The sequence below is a fragment of the Crinia signifera genome, chromosome 7, assembly GCF_055691185.1.
Source record: "Crinia signifera chromosome 7, ASM5569118v1, whole genome shotgun sequence".
Classification (NCBI taxonomy): Eukaryota; Metazoa; Chordata; class Amphibia; order Anura; family Myobatrachidae; genus Crinia; species Crinia signifera.
Window position 1 is genome coordinate 103374444 of NC_139223.1, and position 20611 is coordinate 103395054.

The 20611-nt window shown below is 44.2% G+C and overlaps 1 protein-coding gene across 1 annotated transcript in view; it reads left to right on the forward strand.

Annotated features, from left to right (window-relative positions):
• Window positions 1-20611, forward strand: part of PGAP1 (post-GPI attachment to proteins inositol deacylase 1) — a 466817-nt gene that overhangs the window by 374463 nt on the left and 71743 nt on the right. The window contains exon 21 of the mRNA XM_083153565.1: window positions 6565-6655. Within this exon, the coding sequence (XP_083009691.1) occupies window positions 6565-6655 (91 nt within the window). The remainder of the gene's footprint in view (window positions 1-6564; window positions 6656-20611) is intronic.

Consider the following 20611-nt stretch of genomic DNA (forward strand, 5'->3'; position numbering starts at 1 on the left):
CAGTTAGTTAGTGTCACTGCATTTGTTGTACATAACTTCAAGGGGTGATTGTGTGTATATTAACTACCTGAAAAGCATGCTCCTCACTGATATATTCAGCAAGTACTATTTACAGCGCTGTATCTTTAAGGATAGATGCTGTGGGGAACCAGTTGCTGTCAAGAGTTTCACTTGTCCAATATAGTATATCTATTAAGGATTATTACGTATGTGATTGATTTTATACTAGAGTGGTCTAATACTAAGACAACTTATAACACAGAATAAAGCACATATCACAATTTATGTGACTACATTAAATATATACATTAAAATGCAGATCGGTAGTAAAAGCCAGAAATAATAAGACACCAAAAGGGTGTCAAATTGTATTAGGGTGACAAATTGTATATATATATAAAAAATACATATAATTTTTAGTGTTCTGCCTGCTCACCTTATTTCTAATTCACATTTGTATCACTTGTGTCATTTTTTTTATTTTCGCAGTTTTGTATATAAAAATAAAAGTTATATTTTAATGTATTCAGGAGCACCATGCATATGACAACCCTTTTCTCTTATAAATATCTCTAATCCTTTGGTCTAGTCATAGCATACTTCTACTAATATCCATATTGTTATATATTTCGATATACAGAGTGTCCTTTGTGATTGGCACATTCCACCTCCTAGCCCCTTAACAAAATGACCTCCTTCTGGCTCAGTCTCCAGCAGGGCCAGCACTACCACTAGGCAGCTGTAGGCATTTGCCTATGAATACTGGCCACTAGAGGGTGGCACCCTATACGCTCCTGATAAATATTTATTTGTTATTCCTTTTAGTGAAATTCCTCCTCTTCCTAAAGAGACTAGGGGCAGGGCCGCTGCGGGCGTCCAACTGTTATGAGCAGGCACTGACAGCAGAAGCCATTAGCTTGGATGCAGATACACATGCAGCAGTAAGTGTTAGAGCAGCGCTGTGTGCTGGTAATAAGCCACCTCTATTGTACTGTAGCACTGTCTGCTCCTCTCGGCAACCCCCCCCCCCCCCTCACTCACTATTGGAGCCAAACCCTCCTGTGATTCTGCTACCCTGAGTAAGCCCAAGAATCAAAACATCATACTCCTGACACCTCCCTGTATTACCTCCTTACTAATCCCAAGGAAACCACGCTGTGACAGGACTGTTCTGTGTTTCTGCTGACAGCCACTTTAACAGTTGACTAGTATCTGAAACACCGGGTCCCTGAGCAGGAGCAGATTGGGCCACTGGGAAACCGGGCCATTTCCCAGTCTACCGGGCCAAAACTCACTAAAAATGGGCAGGCCGCGCTCCCCCCTGGGCTGGCTGGGCAGTGGGTAGTGGCTGCGGCACTTTGCCCAAATCCAAGATGGCCGCGGGAGGGCTGCTGTGCATGTGTGACAGCGCACAGCACCTCCCATGGGCCTTCAAGCGGGCTTCCAGCTCCTGTTCCCCCTGTACCCGGCATCTGCCAGCAGAAAGCAGAAAACAGCAGGTGAGCCCCCCACGCATCACATACACCGGCGCCCCCCCACGAATTACTTACACCGATGACACAGCCCCCCACATTACTTACATTAACCCCCCGCGCGCATTACTAACATCAACGCCACAGCCCCCCACATTACTTACACTGGCACTGTACGCTCATGATGAATATTTATTTATTATTCTTTTAGCTAAACTCCTCCTTTTCCTATAGAGACAAGGGAAGGGCCACTGCGGCCATCCAACTGTTGTGAGCAGGCACTGTCAGCAGAAGCCTTTGGCTTGGATGCAGATACACATGCAGCAGTAAGTGTTATAGCAGCGCTGTGTGCTGGTGATAAGCCACCTCTCTTGTACTGTAGGACTGTCTGCTCCTCTCTGCTAACACCCCCCCCCCCCCCCCCCCATTATAGAACCCAGCATGTTACTTACCATCCTGCAAAAAGCACCCTTGTATAATCAGTCTACCAAAGACTGCACGTTACCTGACCCCATAACTCTGCAATAGCACTCCCCACCCTGCATGATCTTCCCCCTCCACTCATGATTGCAACATTTCCTCATTCTCACTGTGCAAGAGGAACGGGGTCTGAATTGTCAGGCATCATTTACTTGTGACAAAAGGTGTACTTAGAGAGGTAGCACTGTTAAAGGGCCATGGCCTTGTGAGAGGGCATCGCTAAGGCACATGCTGTAAATTGTGTACTGATGATAAGCCATAACTACCTTGGGTGCAGAGGTTGCTGTCGCTATAGGGCCCAGGCCATCTCACCTCACAATTCTACTTGCAAGATAACAAACACTGCCTAGTGGTAGAACCGACTATTACATTCCTCACATCCTGACTGTGCGAAGCAACAGAAGGATGGGGGGAGGGGGGGGGGGTTAATGCAAAAGAGAGAATTGTTAGCAGCTGCATGTCATTCTATCAGTCACTTGAGAGAACGACATACTAATCGCAATAGCAATCCTAGCAGGTCTTACAGCTATGGCCCACTTTCCCTGACCCCACTGTGACCCATGTTTCCACGGTGGGGCCCCCACTGTAACCTCACTCTGACCCATGTCTGCTGCTCTACCCAGGGTCAGTGATGTAGTGCTGGGCATAGATAGTAGAGTATAGAGGGGTCAGTGATGCAGTGTGGGTTAGAGAGGCGTCAGTGACATAGTTACATAGTAGGTGAGGCTGAATATAGACTTGCGTCCATCTAGTTCAACCTATGTTTATAGTAGCTTATCCCTTGTTGTATAGTATGTTCTGATATTTTAAAGACAGATTACAGAATGTTACTTATTCATACCCGTGGATGTTTTTAACAAATAAATGTTTATTCAACCTTATTTTAAACATATTTATAGTGTCTGCCGACACCACTTCTTCAGGAAGAGAGTTCCAAAGTTTGACTGTTCTGACTGTAAAGAAATTTGTTCTTCTAGATGAACAAAATCTTTTGGTACTTGTTTCCTATCTGGGCGCCCAGGTTTTCTACGTACGGCACCGTAATGAAATCGGATCGCATCGCATCGGATTCGGTACTGGATGATGTACGATGGCATACGATGCTATCCGATCCGATCCGATTTCATTTTAAATCGGATCGCATCGCATGCGGTGACGCGATCAACCTGATTTTTACATTGGAATCAATGTTAAATGGTCCCTGAGACCCGATTTTACATTGATTTCAATGTAATAACCCTGCAAACCCACGATTTGTATAGGAAACACCCCCTGATGGTTTAAAATGCGCCTCCATTGTTAACGCCACCCCAGTATTGATGTCAACCCGAAGCGTGGCGAGCGGCGGCGGTACGCGTCCTCCGACTTTTTCATACCCCCACTATCCACGTCGGCGTGGAGTTGAGAATAGAAAGTGTGGCGAGCCCGAAGCGTGGCGAGCGCAGCGAGCCCCGCGAGGGGACGCGGATACCTGTGAAGCCCGCGAGGGGACACGGATACCTGTGAAGTACTCGCCACACTTTCTATTCTCAACTCCACGCCGACGTGGATAGTGGGGGTATGAAAAAGTCGGAGGACGCGTACCGCCGCCCCTCGCGGGGCTCGCTGCGCTCGCCACGCTTCGGGTTGACGTCAATACTGTGTTTCTGTGCAGATGTGACAAGGGGAGGGCTTTGAAGGGTAAATAAATACAGTAGTGTTACAGATGGGCCATCCTATGGGCCAACCATAAAAGCGGGAACGAAATCGGATCGCATCGCATCGTTCAATATCGTGTATGTGCATTTGTGGTATCCGATGCGATGCGATCCGATTTTTATACGGAGAATAGCATGGTGCGCAATTAACGTAGCGGGCGCCCAGATAGGAAACAAGTACCAATCTTTTTTCTTCTAATCTAAACTCGTGCCCTCTCATCCTAGATTCCTGTCTAGCAGAAAAAAGGGTGTTTGACAGTTCCTTATATTGGCCCCTGATATATTTGTACATGTTGAGCATGTCCCCCCTTAAACGTTTCTTACTCTAGTGTAAATAGTCCCAGCTTGCTTAATCTCTCTTCTTAGCTTAAATTCTCCCTTCCCCTAATAAGCTTTTTTGCTCTTCTTTGGATTTTTTCTACTTCTATGATGTACTTTTTATAGTGTGGGGCCCAGAATTGTACTCCGTATTTGAGGTGCGGTCTAACCAATGATTTGTACAGAGGCATAATTGGTACTTATGTAATATCTGGACTCACATTTTTCTTATGAGACCGTGTCCCCTCGCGGGGCTCGCTGCGCTCACCACGCTTCGGGCACGGTGGCTCGCTGCGCTCGCCACACTATATAAAATCAACTCCATGCGTATTTGGATAGTAGGGGTATGAAAAAATGGGGTGCATTTAACATGGGAGTCCAGATAATACATAAGTACCGCATAATTACTTTTGAATCCCTAGTTTCCATGCCCCTTTTAATACATGCTAGAATTTTGTTGGCCTTTTTTATTGCTATATTACATTGAGCACTACACCCTAGTTTGTTGTCTATTTGTTCTCCTAGATCATTTTCGAGTACTGAATTACCCAATTCATCCCCGCTTAGGTTATGTTACTAGCACACTGGTTATGTCTCCCAAGGTGCATGACCTTGCATTTGTCCACATTGAACTTCATCTTCCACTTTTTTGCCCACTCATCTAGATTGTCAAGATCATTTTGAAGCGTGGTGACAACTTCTGATGATTTAATAACTCTGCTCAGTTTTGTATCGTCCACAAAGATGGATACATTGCTGAATAACCCCCATCCCAATATTGTTAATAAAAATGTTAAACAAAATGGGCCCTAGAACCGAACCCGGTGGCACTCAACTTAGTACTGGTATCATATTTGAAACGTCACTGTTCACGACCACTCTTTCTTCTCTATTACACAGCCAGTTCCCTACCCATCTGCAGATATTTGCCCTTAATCCCAGGCCTTCCATTTTATTTATCAACGTCTTGTGTGGTACAGTGTCAAAGGCTTTAGCAAAATCTAGAAAAATCACATCTACAGCATTTCCATTATCAAGGTTTTTGCTAACCCCTTCATAAAAACCAAGTAGATTTGTTTGGCATATATGATTTTTCACAAACTCATGCTGGTTATTACTGAGTAAACTATGAAGGTATAAATATTCCTGGATACCATCTCTTAAAAATCCTTCAAATAGTTTACCCACTTTTGGTGTTAAACTAACAGGTCTGTAATTAGCAGGATCCTCTTTTTTTCCTTTTTTGAATAATGGCACTACATCTGCTATTCTCCAGTCTTTTGGTACATTTCCTGATGATATTGAGTTATCAAAGATATAATGTAGAGGGGAAGCTAATTCCTCCCTTAATTCCATTAGTACCCTAGGATGAATCCTATCTGGCCCAGGTGATTTATTTGTTTTGATTTTTGCTGAGCCTCAATATTATTTCCGTGGTAGAGAAATCAATATTGAGGTCTGGCTTGTTCATCCCATTTGTGGTATGTGTGCGTTCCACAGTCTGCTCTCCCTTAGTAAACACTGGTGAGAAGAACTCATTTAACAGTTCTGCTTTTCGCTTATCCTCCGTAAAACTTTTTCCAGTGATATCGGTTAGTGGGCCTATGTTGTCCTTAATTATACGTTTACTTTTTATGTATTTGAAAAACGTCTTGGGGTTAGTTTTGCTTTCAGTGGCTATGCGCTCTTCATAATCCCTTTTAGCTACTTTGATTGCCCCTTTGCAAATTTTGTTTGATTCTTTGTAATTGGTGAACGCCTCCTCATTTAAGTTATTTTTATAGAATTTAAATGCTCTTGTTTTATTGTTGATTGCTGACCTAACTTTTTTGTCCAACCATGGTGGCCTTTTTTTATTGAATTTACCCTTATTTACTTTAGGAATGTATTTAATAGTTAATGATTCAAGTCCATTTTTCAGAGTATCCCACATTTCCTCAGCATTTTTCCCCTCAAAAACCGTTTCCCACACATTTCTTTTTAGGGCTTCTCTGAATAATTCAAAGTTAGCTTTTCTTAAGTTTAGTATTTTTGCCGTTCCTTTATGATGTAATTTACTGAAGTTGATTTCCAGTGAAACCATGTTGTAGTCACTGTTCCCTAGATGTTCAATTACTTTGGTGTTTGAGACTAAATCTATGTTATTTGCTATTACTAAATCCAATAGTGCCTTATTACGAGTTGGAGCTTCTACTGTTTGTGTGATAAACTGGTCTTAACGTAAGCTTAGGAACCCACTGCTTCTTGCTGTATTACATGTTACATTTTTCCAATCAATGTCCGGTAAATTATAATCCCCATAATTAATACCTGGCCCTGATCTGACGATTGTTTGTTTGATTTTGTTTAAAAGAAGAGACTCATCCCTTTCGTTTATGTTCGGCTGTCTATAGCATACCCCTATTAAAATTTTGATATTAGGTTTTTTGTTATTGTCGGTTATCTACCAAATTACATTTACTTCTACTGAAAACTGATTAAGTAAAGCATTTTTTCACAAATTAACAAAATTACCACAAATATGATCACTGTACTGTTTGCTGAACACTGGTCTAAAGAAAAATAAACTCCTGCATAAAAACTTCTATGTTTTCTAGGGCACTGTTTAGAATTTGATGCATCACTGGATGTAGCAGCCAAGCCATACAAAGTCGATCCCATTATTAATATTTGCCGATTCCTATTAGGGTAAGTTTTTGTTGTTGCTTTTGTTGTTTTATTTTAATATCATTTTGTTATTTTACATTTTTTGGGAAAGGTTTTTCATCATATTCTGTCTATTACTACACTATAATAAACATGCTTACTTAAAAATTACTAGGCATTTTATTCAGATTTGAATAAATATATATAGGGATGGTGTGTCTCATGAGTCATTATCAGATTCATCAAGTAATTGATTAAGTGTCATTTTCAAATAGCCACCTAACATTATGTGGCCTTCAGCCCAATCCTGTAACTGAACACCGATGTCCATGAAAAAGTCTGAATTGGGACCAGTGGGAGCATATAGGGTAGCAATAGTAAACCATTCCCCTTCGAACTGCAATTTAACGAAGATGAACCATCCATCTGGATCACACAATTTATCTAGTACTGTATAATGTAAAGACGTATTAATAATGAGGACCACACCACGTTGCTTTGCAGTAAAAGAGTCAGATGTGTCGTTTAAAAAACAATTAACCCTGGGGGGCGTGGCCTAGCCGCTGAAGAAAGAGGACGCTTACCTCCTGAGCTCCTGCACAGAGAGGCACAATCGCCAGCAATCCTCTGCTCCTAGCGGCACCTCCAGCCATCTGCCGCCGATTCTACACTCAGGGAGCCCAGAGGTACAGGTGGGAAAAGCCGCGGAGTCGGGAGACCTCATTAGGAGGCCTCTGCGGATTGCGGCCTAGTACCCCTCCGAAGCGGGGGCCTCGATTTTACAGTGTGCCCGGAGGAGGCCCGCGGCACCGCCGAGGGAGCCCAGCGTGAGAGGAGGGTACCACCGGGATCAGGGGGACCCTTGGAGACCCCCCCACCGGGTGTGGAGCCCGCTGTCCCCGCCGGAGAGGTAGGAGTGAGGGGGCTAGTAGCGGCGGACCTGGCAGGGAAGACGCGGCGGCCATCTTGGTTACTGGCGGAGGTCCGGCCAGCCACGAGCGCGCTCTCCCACCGCCTGCAAGCGGTACAGGGGGCGCAGGGGATCCCAGACACCACTCTCTGCTGCCCCATTGCATCCCCTCGCCTGCCCTAGACCCTACATCCCCAGTCTATACACCCCCCCTTTCAGCCCTCTGCAGCTGGGAGACGGCGGCGGCCATATTGGAGGTGGCAGGTGTGGTGCTGCAGCCTCCTGAATCCCTCTGGCCCTATTCTGATTATTGAGCCCTCTGTGTGGAGAGGGAGAGAGAGACGCTTAGCTGAGAGGCCACAGGGCCCCCCGCCAGCGTGCAGGAATTGCTCATTTTGCTCATTTATATGTCAGCGGTGGCAATCTGCTATGACCTGTTCCGCCGACACTAGGCACCTACAGTAATGGCTTTGTAACACGCTACGCCCCGCGGTGTCTCCTGCAGCATGATGTGCATCTGACGTCTATATCCTGCCCCTTGTTGAATAATCATCTAAGACCAAACTTGGCTCTGGCACCTATAAGTGATCCTGCTCTGGACACACATTACGTATCTACCTCTGGCGCAACGCCCGTCTAACTATGCCGTCTAAAAAAATCAAAGGGCCGAAATCCGTCCCGCAAGTCCCCTTCTTCAAACCGTCTCCTAGACGCGCTGAAGCCCAGGGCCCTACCGCAACCGATTTAACCCCAGAGCGGCCCCCATCTACCAGCACGGATGAATCCTCCCGCACACCACTGATAGGCCCCCCGGCACCCCCCGGGATGGAGGACAGTGCGGCCCTCACAGTTGGGACCCTCAAGCTCTTACTCCAGCAATTCAAGGATGACGTGACTGCTGAACTTCGTACCTCATTCCAGGCGTGCCAGAGGTCGATAGACGACCTGGGAGATCGTACAGCCACACTGGAGACCAAAATGGGTGAGGTAGTGGGGTCGCATAACAAGCTGATCGACTCCCATGCGGCCTTGGAGGAGGAGGTGGCGGCTCTGCGGGACAAAGTTAGTGACCTGGAGGACAGATCGAGGAGGAATAATCTGAAACTTAGGGGGATCTTTGAGACTGTCTCCAACAGTAGCCTCCACGATTATGCCCTTGATGTTTTCAGGAAGCTTCTTCCATCGACGCCTAACTCTGATCTCCTCCTAGATAGGATCCACAGGGTTCCTAGACCATGGAGTGCCCCGGAGGGGGCCCCTAGGGATGTCCTAATGCGGGTCCACTTCTATCATATTAAAGAGGCCCTGTTGAAGGCCGCTAGGCCGTCCTCCGATACGGCAGGAGCCTTGGGTACCCTGCAATTGTTTGGCGATCTCTCAAGGTCTACTCTTACCAAGAGACGGTCATTCCACCCAGTAACAAGTGCACTCAGGAAAGCGAACATTCCTTATAGGTGGGGATTCCCCACCAAGTTGATCATCTCCAGAGACGGTTCTACTATTGTCCTATCTGAGGTTGATGCGGGGGTGAAACTACTCCGTAAGTGGAACTTGGAGACGGCATCCTCCCCCTCTTCCCCTGACCGCCGACTTCAGCAGGACTGGTCGGTGGTGGAGAAGTGAGGGGACTAAGTAATATTACGTATGGGTGACAGGCCTGTTGCTTTTGTTTGTAGCCCAAAGATGTGCCTACCCTGGGACCTTGATGCCTCTTGTTTTTTCCACAAGTTTTTTATTTCTTCTTTTACATGGTTTAATATGCTTCCATTTCTGTGTTATATGGCCTTGAGTTAGGCTTTTTCAGGTCACTCTACCCGTTTATGTCTTACTATTGCCTATGCTGGTTTGCCCTGCCTCCCTGTTACGAAGGAAAGCACAATGTCTCCCATTACATCATTATACATTCCATTCTCCCCGGGCAGGGGGTTGTTTGTTGGTTGTTAGATGTATATCTAGAATACCTAAGAGTCGTATGGTTTATTGCTATCACTAGTATGCTGCGAGAGCGACATCGTGGGGTGAAATGCCACTACCCCCCGGTAGTTATGCTTGGTGTAGCGCCTCTAGGTGGGCGTCCCACGTCGACTCTTTATAGAGCCGTAAATTTATGTCTTTGTGTGTGTGTGTTCCCCCTCCCACTATGATATGTCTCCCCCCCTCCTCCTCTGCCCTCCACCTGTATCCGGGCCTGAACCAGTATGTGGCGCCGATATGCACCCCCTGGGCTGAGTTATGGTGAATCTTATTTCCCTTAATGTTAAAGGGCTAAACTCCCCACATAAGCGGAGGCTAGCTCTTTCATCTTTTTTTAAAATGAAAGCTGATATTGTTGCCCTAAAGGAGACTCACTTCATCAAATCTGCCCCTCCTAGATTTTTTGACAATAGATTCCCCCATTGCTTTATGGCCAATGGCCCCGCAAAGAAGGCGGGAGTGGCTATACTGGTCTCTTCCAAAACCACCTTCACTGTTGAGACCCAGGTTGCGGACCCGGAGGGTAGATATCTGGTACTAATTGGTAAACTAGACGATGTTGAGGTAACAATTGTTTCGTGCTACGCTCCCAACTCGGGACAGCTTAAATTTTGCAGGAAACTATGCTCTGTAGTTTAACAAAATGCTAAGGGTGCTGTATTCATCCTGGGATATTTTAATATGGTATTAGATGAAGCTATTGATAGGTCAACTCGGGGGGGAGCTCTGCCTGGGTCCCGCCCTTCTCCCTCTCATTCCTTAGGCTTTCGTAACCTGCTAGGGGAATATGGGCTGTACGATGTGTGGAGAGCCAGGAACCCCTCAGTGAGGGACTTTACCTTCTATTCTAACCCACACCGCACATACTCTAGGATAGACCTGGTCCTGGCGGACAAATGTACTTTACATTCCATCACTAGGGCGTGAATATTACCAATGACATGGTCCGACCATGCCCCACTAGCCATTAAGTATGATACAAACTCCCGCAGGATACCTCCGAGCCCCTGGCGTCTAGGAGCGCATACCCTATCCAACACTGAAGCCAGCAACGCCATTAAGAATTCTATACTAACATACCTTACCACTAATAACCCGGACCACACTAACATATTCAACCATTGGTGCACCCTAAAGGCTGTAGTCCGGGGGTCTATCATTCAAATTGCTTCTAGGCTCAAACGAGCACAGGCGGAGGAAGCCAAACGGTGTTCAGAGGAGTTGTCCAAGCTTGAGGTTGAGCATAAGGCGAATCCGAGGAATCCCCGGATTGCGGCTTCCCTCCGCAAAGCCCGTGATAACTATAATGCACTCTCCCTTAGGGAGATCTCCAAAAACCTCTTTAAACTTAACCAGAGATTCTATGTTCTGGGCAATAAGGCAGGACGCCTGCTGGCTAGAAAACTCAGGGGCAGGCAAGCTAGAGCCAGGATACACAATGTGTTCAATAAGTCGGGCCTCAAGGTCTCCGACCCCTTTGAAATTGCCAACACTTTTGCAGATTACTACTCGGGCTCTATAACCTGGAATCAGATACTGATACTCCCCAGCCCACTGCCTCGGGGATTGAGGAGTTTCTAGCGGAAGTCTCTCTTCCGCGCCTGGACCCCGAGGTAGTGGACGCCCTGGGCGCCCCGTGGAATTTAGGAGAGGTAGAAGCGGCCATAGTTGCCTTGCCTAAGGATAAAGCACCAGGCCCTGACGGGTACCCAACTAATTTCTATAAACAGTTTAAATCAATCGTAGCGCCGATCCTCCTGAACGTGTTTAATAATGCATCGGGGTCGGGTAGGTTCCCTGCGGAGATGCTTGAAGCACGGATAATCACCATCCCTAAACCGGGCAAACCTCCAACAGCAGTCCAAAACTTCAGACCAATAGCCCTTTTAAACACTGACCTTAAACTGTACGCCAAAATGATTTCTAACAGGTTGAACCCTCTCCTGCCATCTCTTATTACAGCGGATCAGGTTGGCTTCGTACCTGGTAGGCAAGCACCAGACAACACTCGCAGGGTATTTAACATTGTGGAAGTCTGCGAATTCAAAAAATCCCCCCTGTTAATTCTGTCTCTCGACGCGGAAAAAGCGTTTGACAGATTGCATTGGGGATATCTGAGATCTGTATTAATTAAGTTCGGCTTTGGAGGCAGATTTTTAGACTCCATATTTGCTCTCTACTCCTCTCCATCTGCCAGAGTATTCACTAACGGGTGTTTATCCAATATGTTTAAAATAACAAATGGCACGAGGCAGGGCTGTCCATTATCCCCTCTCATATTTGCCCTAGCTATGGAGCCTCTAGCGGAAAAAATTAGGAACTCCCCTCACATTCAGGGCCCGGTCTTGGGTGGCCTGAGTCATAAGATTAGCCTATTTGCAGACGACGTACTATTATGCTTATCCAGCCCAGAACTCTCTCTGCGTGAATTGCACAAGGTACTGTCCTCGTACTCTAGTGTCTCATATTATAGGCTTAACACATCCAAGACTGAAGCCCTCCCCATTAATATCCCCCCCCCCGAGTTGGTTAGGCGGCTGAAAGACCAATACCGGTATGCCTGGCGGACGACTTCCATTAAGTATCTGGGAGTACAAATTACCAGATCCTCTGATATCTTCGCCTGCAATTATAAACCCCTCTTGGGGGCCTTTGAGAAATTGATAGGTGAGTGGGCCCTACATGAAGTCTCGTGGTTGGGCCGCATTGCTGCCTCTAAGATGGTGTTGCTGCCGAAGATCCTATACCTATTCAGAGCCATCCCCAGAACACCCCCTAAGTCACTACTTTCTGACTTTAACAAGCTGTTCGCCAGGTATATCTGGAAAGGTTCTAGACCCCGTGTCCCTAAGCAAATTCTGATTCTCCCCAAACCCCTGGGTGGGATGGCTTTCCCAGATCTGAAGTATTATGCCTCGGCCTGCCTGTTGAACCAGGCAAGAGACTGGTTTGCAACGGGACAAACGAAACCTTGGGTGGCGATAGAACAGTCTTTCCTGATTAGGCCTCCCCTATCAGAATTATTCTGGCTACCTAAGGGGAAGACTCCTTCGTGGGATGGGCCGGGTGTTGCCATTAGAGATACTATCTCTACCTGGCACGAACTACTAGCTAGCAATAAGGAAGCCACTTTGCCCAGTCCCAACTTGGCTATCTCAACTATAGCAGGTCTTATACCCAATCTGAAATTAGATAACTGGGTAGCCAGGGGCGTATCCACATTAAAAGACTTATACCCAGCAGGGTCCCTTATGTCTTTCACTGAGATCATGGAGAAGTTTAGCATTCCACGCCAGGACTTCTATAAATATTTGCAAGTAAGGCACTGGCTTTCCTCTTGCGCGGGTGGGTCCACAATCCCTCTATCCTTCCCGAAAAACCTAATTGTCACCCTGTCCTCTCCTAACCATTGAGGGGGAATCTCTAGATGGTACTCCGAGCAGACATTGGCGCGAAAACCAGAGAAGTTAATTTCCCAGACTAGATGGGAGAGGGACCTTGGCAGAGCTCTACCCGATGAGGTCTGGGAGGAGAGTATTAACTCATGCTTCAGGATGTCTAAATGCCTTAGCCACGCGGAAATGTTTTACAAATTGTGTAATAGGGCTTACCTTACCCCACAGCGACTACACGCAATTTATCCCTCTACCTCCAACCTATGTTGGAGAGGATGTGGTCTGGTAGGCTCTATCGTGCACGTTTTTTGGGACTGCCCTAAATTAAAACAGTTGTGGAAAGACATATTCGCTCTCCTAAAGGAGATTGTCGGTATCCAGCTTTCCTTAGACCCGCTGACGGCCTTGTTTCATTTTTCTCCATCTATTCCGAAACATGACAAATACCTAATTGGCCAGATCCTGATTGCAACGAAGGCGGCAATTGGCCAATGTTGGAGGTCCCCAGACATCCCAAACCCACAACACATACTGGGTAAGATCCATAGGCACTATCTATTTGAAACAGTAGACTGTAAATATTCCTCCTCGGCTAACTCGATCCACATAAAGTGGTTCAAGTGGTGCACATACAGGGAGAGAGAAAACCTCCCTGTTGGAGTCTTGTTTCAAGTCGATACCGCTCAGCTACTTTCCCCTAGCTCGATACATTAGTGACTGTAGAGTTGCTTGGGCCCTCTCCCCCCTCCCCCCACAATCCCCGTCCCCGTCCTATGTCTAGTCCCCCCTGTGTCTGTCTTTGTGATCTGTTGGGTTAAGTATACTCCCCTTACACCCTTCCCTTTTTTTTTTTTTTTCTCTTCTTTTTCTTTTCTTTTCTTATGTTCCCCTTGTATAGCCCTTTAAAATTGTCAGTTCATTCCTTTTCTATATTGGATACCTGATTGTAATGAACATAGTATTGATCTTCTGTTACTACATGTAATCCAATTTTACCATACTGCTTTGTTGTCTTGTGTTTCACTGTTCTGACTTAATAAAAACTATCTGGAAAAAAAAAAAAACAATTAACCCTAAGGGTCCAGTGTGTTTCCTTCAATAGAGCAATATCAGGTTTGAAACGTTTCAAGTGGTGCAGCACTTTTTTGCGTTTCAGTGGAGTGTTAAGTTCCTCTACGTTCCAAGATAAAAATTGAATGTGTTCTGGAACAATAATTTTAGTAGATTGGGAAACAAACAAATTCTAATAACAACAGCAGTAAACCTCCATGTCCCAGCTAGTAGGGGGATCACTGTAAGCAACAATGAATCTAGTTAAATCTACATTAATATCAAAACATATATGACATTAATAGCAGTTCCATTAAATGTTTTCATTTTAAGAACCCAAGTAAAAGACCAACAAAGCAGCAAATCTCTAGGTATGAAAATATAAACTGAAAAGGAGATGACATAATATAACTATCATCAAAAACAAAACAAGGTAGAGAAAAGAGCACAAAATACGATATAAAGTTCAAGAGTATCTAGAAACCATAACATAAACTGAAAAAACAATGGGGTCGGATGGGGATACGCTTTCATTTGTCACTTACATGAATTCCATCCCCTATGGCCTCGCATTTATGCACACCTTTCTCCCAACCCAAATCAACTATCTTTAGTTTAATAAATATTAATATTAATAAAATACAGACTTCCAATTACAGCAAGGAAGTAAAAACCAATTCATATTTACATTTTCACAAATGCCCAATATCATCCTATGAAAAGTAAAATACCAAAGTTATGAAGATTATGGAAAAATTGTTCAGATATAGAAACCTTTAAACAGCAGGGAAAAATGATAGCATTTTGTTGAGAGAGAAGATACCCAGAGTATTTAGTTAAAAGAGCCTTCTCTAAAGCTATACATAAGGACAGAGATGCCCTATTAAAACAAAATTCACACACTCATGGGAGTAAACAAATTGAGGAGAAAGACATAGCTTTTATTTCAACATTCAATGCAGAATTCCAACAAATTAAGAATTTCATTAACAAAAATTATGGAGTCCTCTCAAACCAGATTCACTACTAGGAGATTCACTCCCAATAAAACCATTCTTTATTTTTTGTAAAAATAAATCTATAAAAAATATTTTAGCCCCAAGTTGACTTAAGAAAAAACAAACCAATCAAATTGATTACATATTAGCCCTAAGCGTGTCTATAAATGTAACAAAAAACAGGTGTATTACCTGTAATTTCGAAAACAAAAAAGGCTGTGGCCTCAAATATATAGGGTGTACTGCTAGACCTCTAAAAATGTGCTTTTTAGAACAACGCCATAACAAACTGAACAGGTCATAAAATCATAGTGTATCCAAACATTATATGATCCACTATAATAGTAACCCTAGCTACTAACCCTAGTACTAGGATTGGAGCATACTAAAACCACAAAAGAGGGGGTATCATTTTAAAACCTTATGTCATAAAGTGCAATAAGAAGAAACGATAGGACCACTGGCACATGTATAACTGCTGTATATAGGGGAGGTTGTAAAGCTCCCAATCATAAGTCCAACAGAAAAATAGATGTATACAGTGCATGGATTTTACTGATAAATAAATATAACAATGTAAGATAGGTATATACAATTTATTACACAAAGTATATATCAATTACATAAATACATAATTAAAATGTGGGATCAATATAAAATAAAAATAATTCTCAGATGAAATAATGGTAATAAAAAACAGTTTGATGCTAAAATATAGGAGTACTAGCAGTAGAGTATTATTGTTCAATAAACAATTGGGTGCACCTCAGTGAAGTTGAATAATATTTACCAGACTGGATGTATACTGGTGACGGTATAGCTTTCTTTGGCAGTAAGTAAGTAGAAATAACACAATATCCCTGAAGATTGCCCAGTGGAGGATCTGATTTACTCAGAGACTACTCATTTAGTAGAAGGCAGTCATTGATGGTAAATTCATACATTACTGTACTTTGTGGCTTAGATTTTGGTGGTCCTCTTAAGTGGTAAATGGTCCGGATGAAGAATATCACAGTCTGGTCTGGTATTGGTGGGGTGCTCAGGCTTCTGAGCTCCTAAATAGAATAATCTATACAATGCATATCACAGACATAATAAAAGGTCCTTTTTCATGCGATAAATCACATGTAATACCAGGCAAGTCTGCCCAGCTGCAGAAGAAGTCCAAGCAGTGGCGTAAGTTCGCTCCAGTTGCCCGGAGGCAAGATATATATATTGTGCCCCACCACCACCACCACTAAATATATGTCTGGGCTGAAATATATGTGTTCAATTTATATCTATCTCGCTCTCTAGATTTGTCTGTGTATAAGTATATATATATATAGAGAGAGAGAGAACACACATATTTCTAAGAACTCAGCCACAGAAGTGATATTTTTGGCTTTCAATTAACTGATTTAAACTTGCAGAGGAGGAGAGGTGCCCCCTTGGGAGCAGGAGCCCGGCGACAGTTCTGCCTCTTAATCCAAGAGATTTCTTGTGCCACTGGAGCGACTTGCAGGCTAAAAAAAAAATGAACATTTTACTGAGTACCAAAGGTCGGGAGGACGCCTCGCGGGGCTCGCAATGCTCACCACGCTTCGGGCTGCCGTGGATATTGGGGGTGTTTCAGGAACACATTCACACCTGCCATATCATGGAGTGTCTCTCCCCTGGCACCAGCATGATCACCTCTCAGCGAAAGAGAGGGGATCATGCTGGCACCGGTGGTGTGAGAGAGGCGCTGACTAGTCTTGACGGGGACGCCGGGGACAGAGATGCAGTTCCCAGCAACATTACGGTAGTTACTTGCATAGTTTCATGGCGGCAGCCTATGCTGATAACGTAGCTTAGGCTGCCGCCGTGAAACTACACAAGTAAGGCAGCCAGGGACGCTACGCTACTTCTGACTGACTACGCTAACTACGCTTGGCGCGGGAACACGAGGCTGATTCTGAAAGGGACGCTACTCTAAGTCTTTAACTGGCGCTGTGAAACTAAACACGTACCGATAATTCTATTTAGACAGCCACCTATTGTGGAAGTGCTAATTGCATTTTATTAAATAGATATTTGATTACATTTTTGTGTTATGTGATTCAAGCCCTTCTGCACACATACATTAGCGTGGCTTTTTTACAATCACTTTGAATTTGAAGCTGTGTAATCCCCAGAGTACTCACTTAGGGCCCGATCCAAAACTGCTCGCTACGCACGGTATATTCTCCCCTGTTGAACAAGCGCCCCGCCACACACACACACCTAGGTTGCCTTGTGGAAAATCCACCTCTGATTATATAGCATACATTTTGTAACTAGATATATCAATTAATCAAAGAATTGTCATATATGTACCATAACATTTAATTAGTAGAGTACCAATGTATATAAAGCAGGCAAAAGAATGATGTCAAACATAATTTAGTGTTTTTCTCATTTTGGTCTCATGTATATAAAGCACATACACGTTCAAAAGGGGATTGTTACTAAATCCCGGCGGTCAGAATCCCGGTGTTCAAAATCCCGATGCCGGAATCCCGACAAGGAGGGGACGTGGCTCCACACCCCCCCCCCCCCCCCCCCCCCCACGCCACACAGCGAGCCTGGTGCCCTAACTCTGCACTCGGCACACTAATTTATCCTCCCTCTATGGGTGTCGTGGCGAGAGAAAGTGTCGGGATTTCGGCGGTCGGGATTCGGCGTTAGGATTTTGAATGCTGGGATTCAGACCACCGGGATTCTAACTGCATCCCTTCAAAAGTTTGGGGTCACTTAGGAAGGAGCTTATTTTTTAAAGAAAATAACTGTTTTCCCTCTATGCATTGTTAATGTGGCAAATTACTATACTAGCTGCAAATGTCTGGTTTTAAAAGGATTATCTACATACTGTAGGTGTATAGTGGCCCATTTCCAGCAACCATCACTCCAGTGTTCTAATGGTACATTGTGTTTGCTCCGGGCCCTATCCTCTCTACCTGCGCTGGGAGTAGTAGAGTCTAAGCGCTCTAGTGCTCAGACTCCACAGCACAGCAGAGGTTCGCGCATGCACAGTATGGTATGAGCAATAGAGCACTCAGCACCTACTGCTCCCAGTGCTGCTTCCAGTTGAGGAGGCTGCACAGGGCCTCCTCCTCTCTTAAGACACCCCTGGAATACAATACTCTCAGACTTACCATCTGGAGCTTGGATCCCACTGCTAACACTATCTGAATATGTAGCCTGTGGCGGTTAAGGGTTTACAGGTTGAGTATCCCTTATCCAAAATGCTCGGGACCAGAAGAATTTTGGTAACGTATTTGTGCATAAAATTAGGTTTCAAAACATGAAAGAAAGTTTGAGTACTATCTCAGATACTGATTTTAAATGCCAAGCAATCACATACATACAAATGCATACAAATGCCAAGCAATCTTACACATATTTAGTGCCAGTTACATATCATATCCTTAGTAGTGCTGTTACAGATGTACCCAGTACTGCTTTTAGCAACAACAAAAAAAAATTACCTTTCTGGAATATACGGTTTTTGGAATAATTTGGTTAAGGAATACTCAACCTGTACCTAATATTATCCCCAGCCATGGTCATTATGTGGTCATGCACACAAAATTACAAGGACTAACATATATACTCGAGTATAAGCCTACTTTTTCAGAACATTTTTTTATGCTGAAAAAGCCCCCCTCGGCTTATACTCGAGTGAGGGTCCCACTTGAGTCAATAGATTTTTGCCCAGTTTTTTGTTGTAAAATTAGGTGCCTCGGCTTACATTCGGGTCGACTTATACTCCAGTATATACGGTAGCTTTTTTTGGAGCTCCTGTGTGTGTTTTATGATACATCCCGCCTAAATAATCGCATTATGTTTTGAAATTTTTGGCACAATATCCAATCCAGCTGGAAAGATAGTCCTCAATCTCTCAATCTGCGCTATCTGCCCGTGTATATATGTGTGTGTGTGTGTGTGTGTGTGTATGTATGTATGTATGTATATATATATATATATATATATATATATATATATATATATATATGACTGTGGAGCGGACCGGCACTCTATCCCATTTGCGGTATTTGCTGTGGTGCCCTCCAATACAATGGGTAGAAAGTTGCAACTCTGCACCTTGAATACGGGGGACATCCCCGAAACGTCGGTTATTTTTGCACTTTTTTGATGGTTACATAAAAAGTTTTTATCTACAAGTCTACGAGTGCCTCCATTTCTTCTACATTATATATATATATAAGGTGCTGGTGGGAGACGCACACTATCTGTAAACAATGTAGAGTGCCAGGTCGTAAATTTAGAACAGTCTCTCTCCAATTGCACAAGGCATGCAAAAGATAGGACCAGCACGTCCAATGAACGTTATAAATGGCAGTTTTAATAGCAAAAGGTAAGCGTGGTACTCATCTGTTGAAACAGGCATAAGCAGCTTAATCCTCATGGAAGCAGCATAACAAAGTAGCCTTAGAGTTAAGCATGTCCCCTGATGGGCCGTTTCGGCGCTCTTGCGCCTTTCTCAAAGGGTAACCACAAATGCAGGGATCTAGATGGTACATTTAAAGCAGTGGAATGTACCAATACTCACCTATGACAGGTACACAGCCACGCCGTCCCGTTCCATGCTGCCGCCTGCACCACGCCGCCCCTCCTATCCGCAGCGCCATCCTCCTCTGCCCGGAACAATAGAACTGGAAGGGGAACTAACGGAGCGGGTCTCTGGTGTGGGGTGCAGTACAGACTGGCACACAGACAGGAAATGGTCAGCGGTGCGTCCCCGTTTGTCATAGTGACCCGGCACCTTCCATATCCAATACACCCAAACCTAAATTAAACTTAAATAAAGCACAATATGTGGAATCATTTTAAGTACACTAACAAAACGTGCCCTAGTTCACTTAGTCTGAACTCACATAAGTGAGCTTCACATAATCATCACATCTTAATTGCACAATATAAATGACATTACATGATCCCATCAGTATTGCAAAAAAAATCAAGAAAAAAAATAAAAGTAAAATTGGACAAAAGGAAACTTTTATAAAAGACATCTACAGGCAGGACAGAGAAACAAGAATAAATAGTTGATTGTCTAACATAGGCAGATGATCATATATGATCAAGCGGGCTTTATCAGGTATCACCCATCTCAAACCTAGATTATTATAGACATGTTAATTTCTTCATTTAATCCGTGTGGAGCCAATGACCGTAGATTATATATCCATTGGCTCTCACGCTTTAGGAGTCTCTTGTGTCGATCACCCCCTCTCCTCAGTGGGGGGATGTGATCAATGGGCATAAACCTAAATTCGCTCATCTTATGCCCCAAGTTGACATAGTTCCTTGCAACAGGAGGAGTAGTGTTCTCAACTTTCACTAATTCTTTTTTCACAGAGGATCGGTGGGCTGCGATCCTTTCCTTCAATGTGCGAACAGTTTTACCCACATATATTTTCTGACACAGAACGATGTATACAACGTATCTTGTATTGAAGTCCATGCAATGTCTAATATCGTACGTACGACCTGTCTGTACATGCTGCCAGCTGCTGCCTGTGATTATATGCTTAAAATTGACGCACCCCGAGCATCTGAAGGAGCCTTTTCTGCTACTAAGCCACGAAATGTGGCTTAGTAGCAGAAAAGGCCCTGTCCACTCTGGGACTAATGTCTGAATAGACCA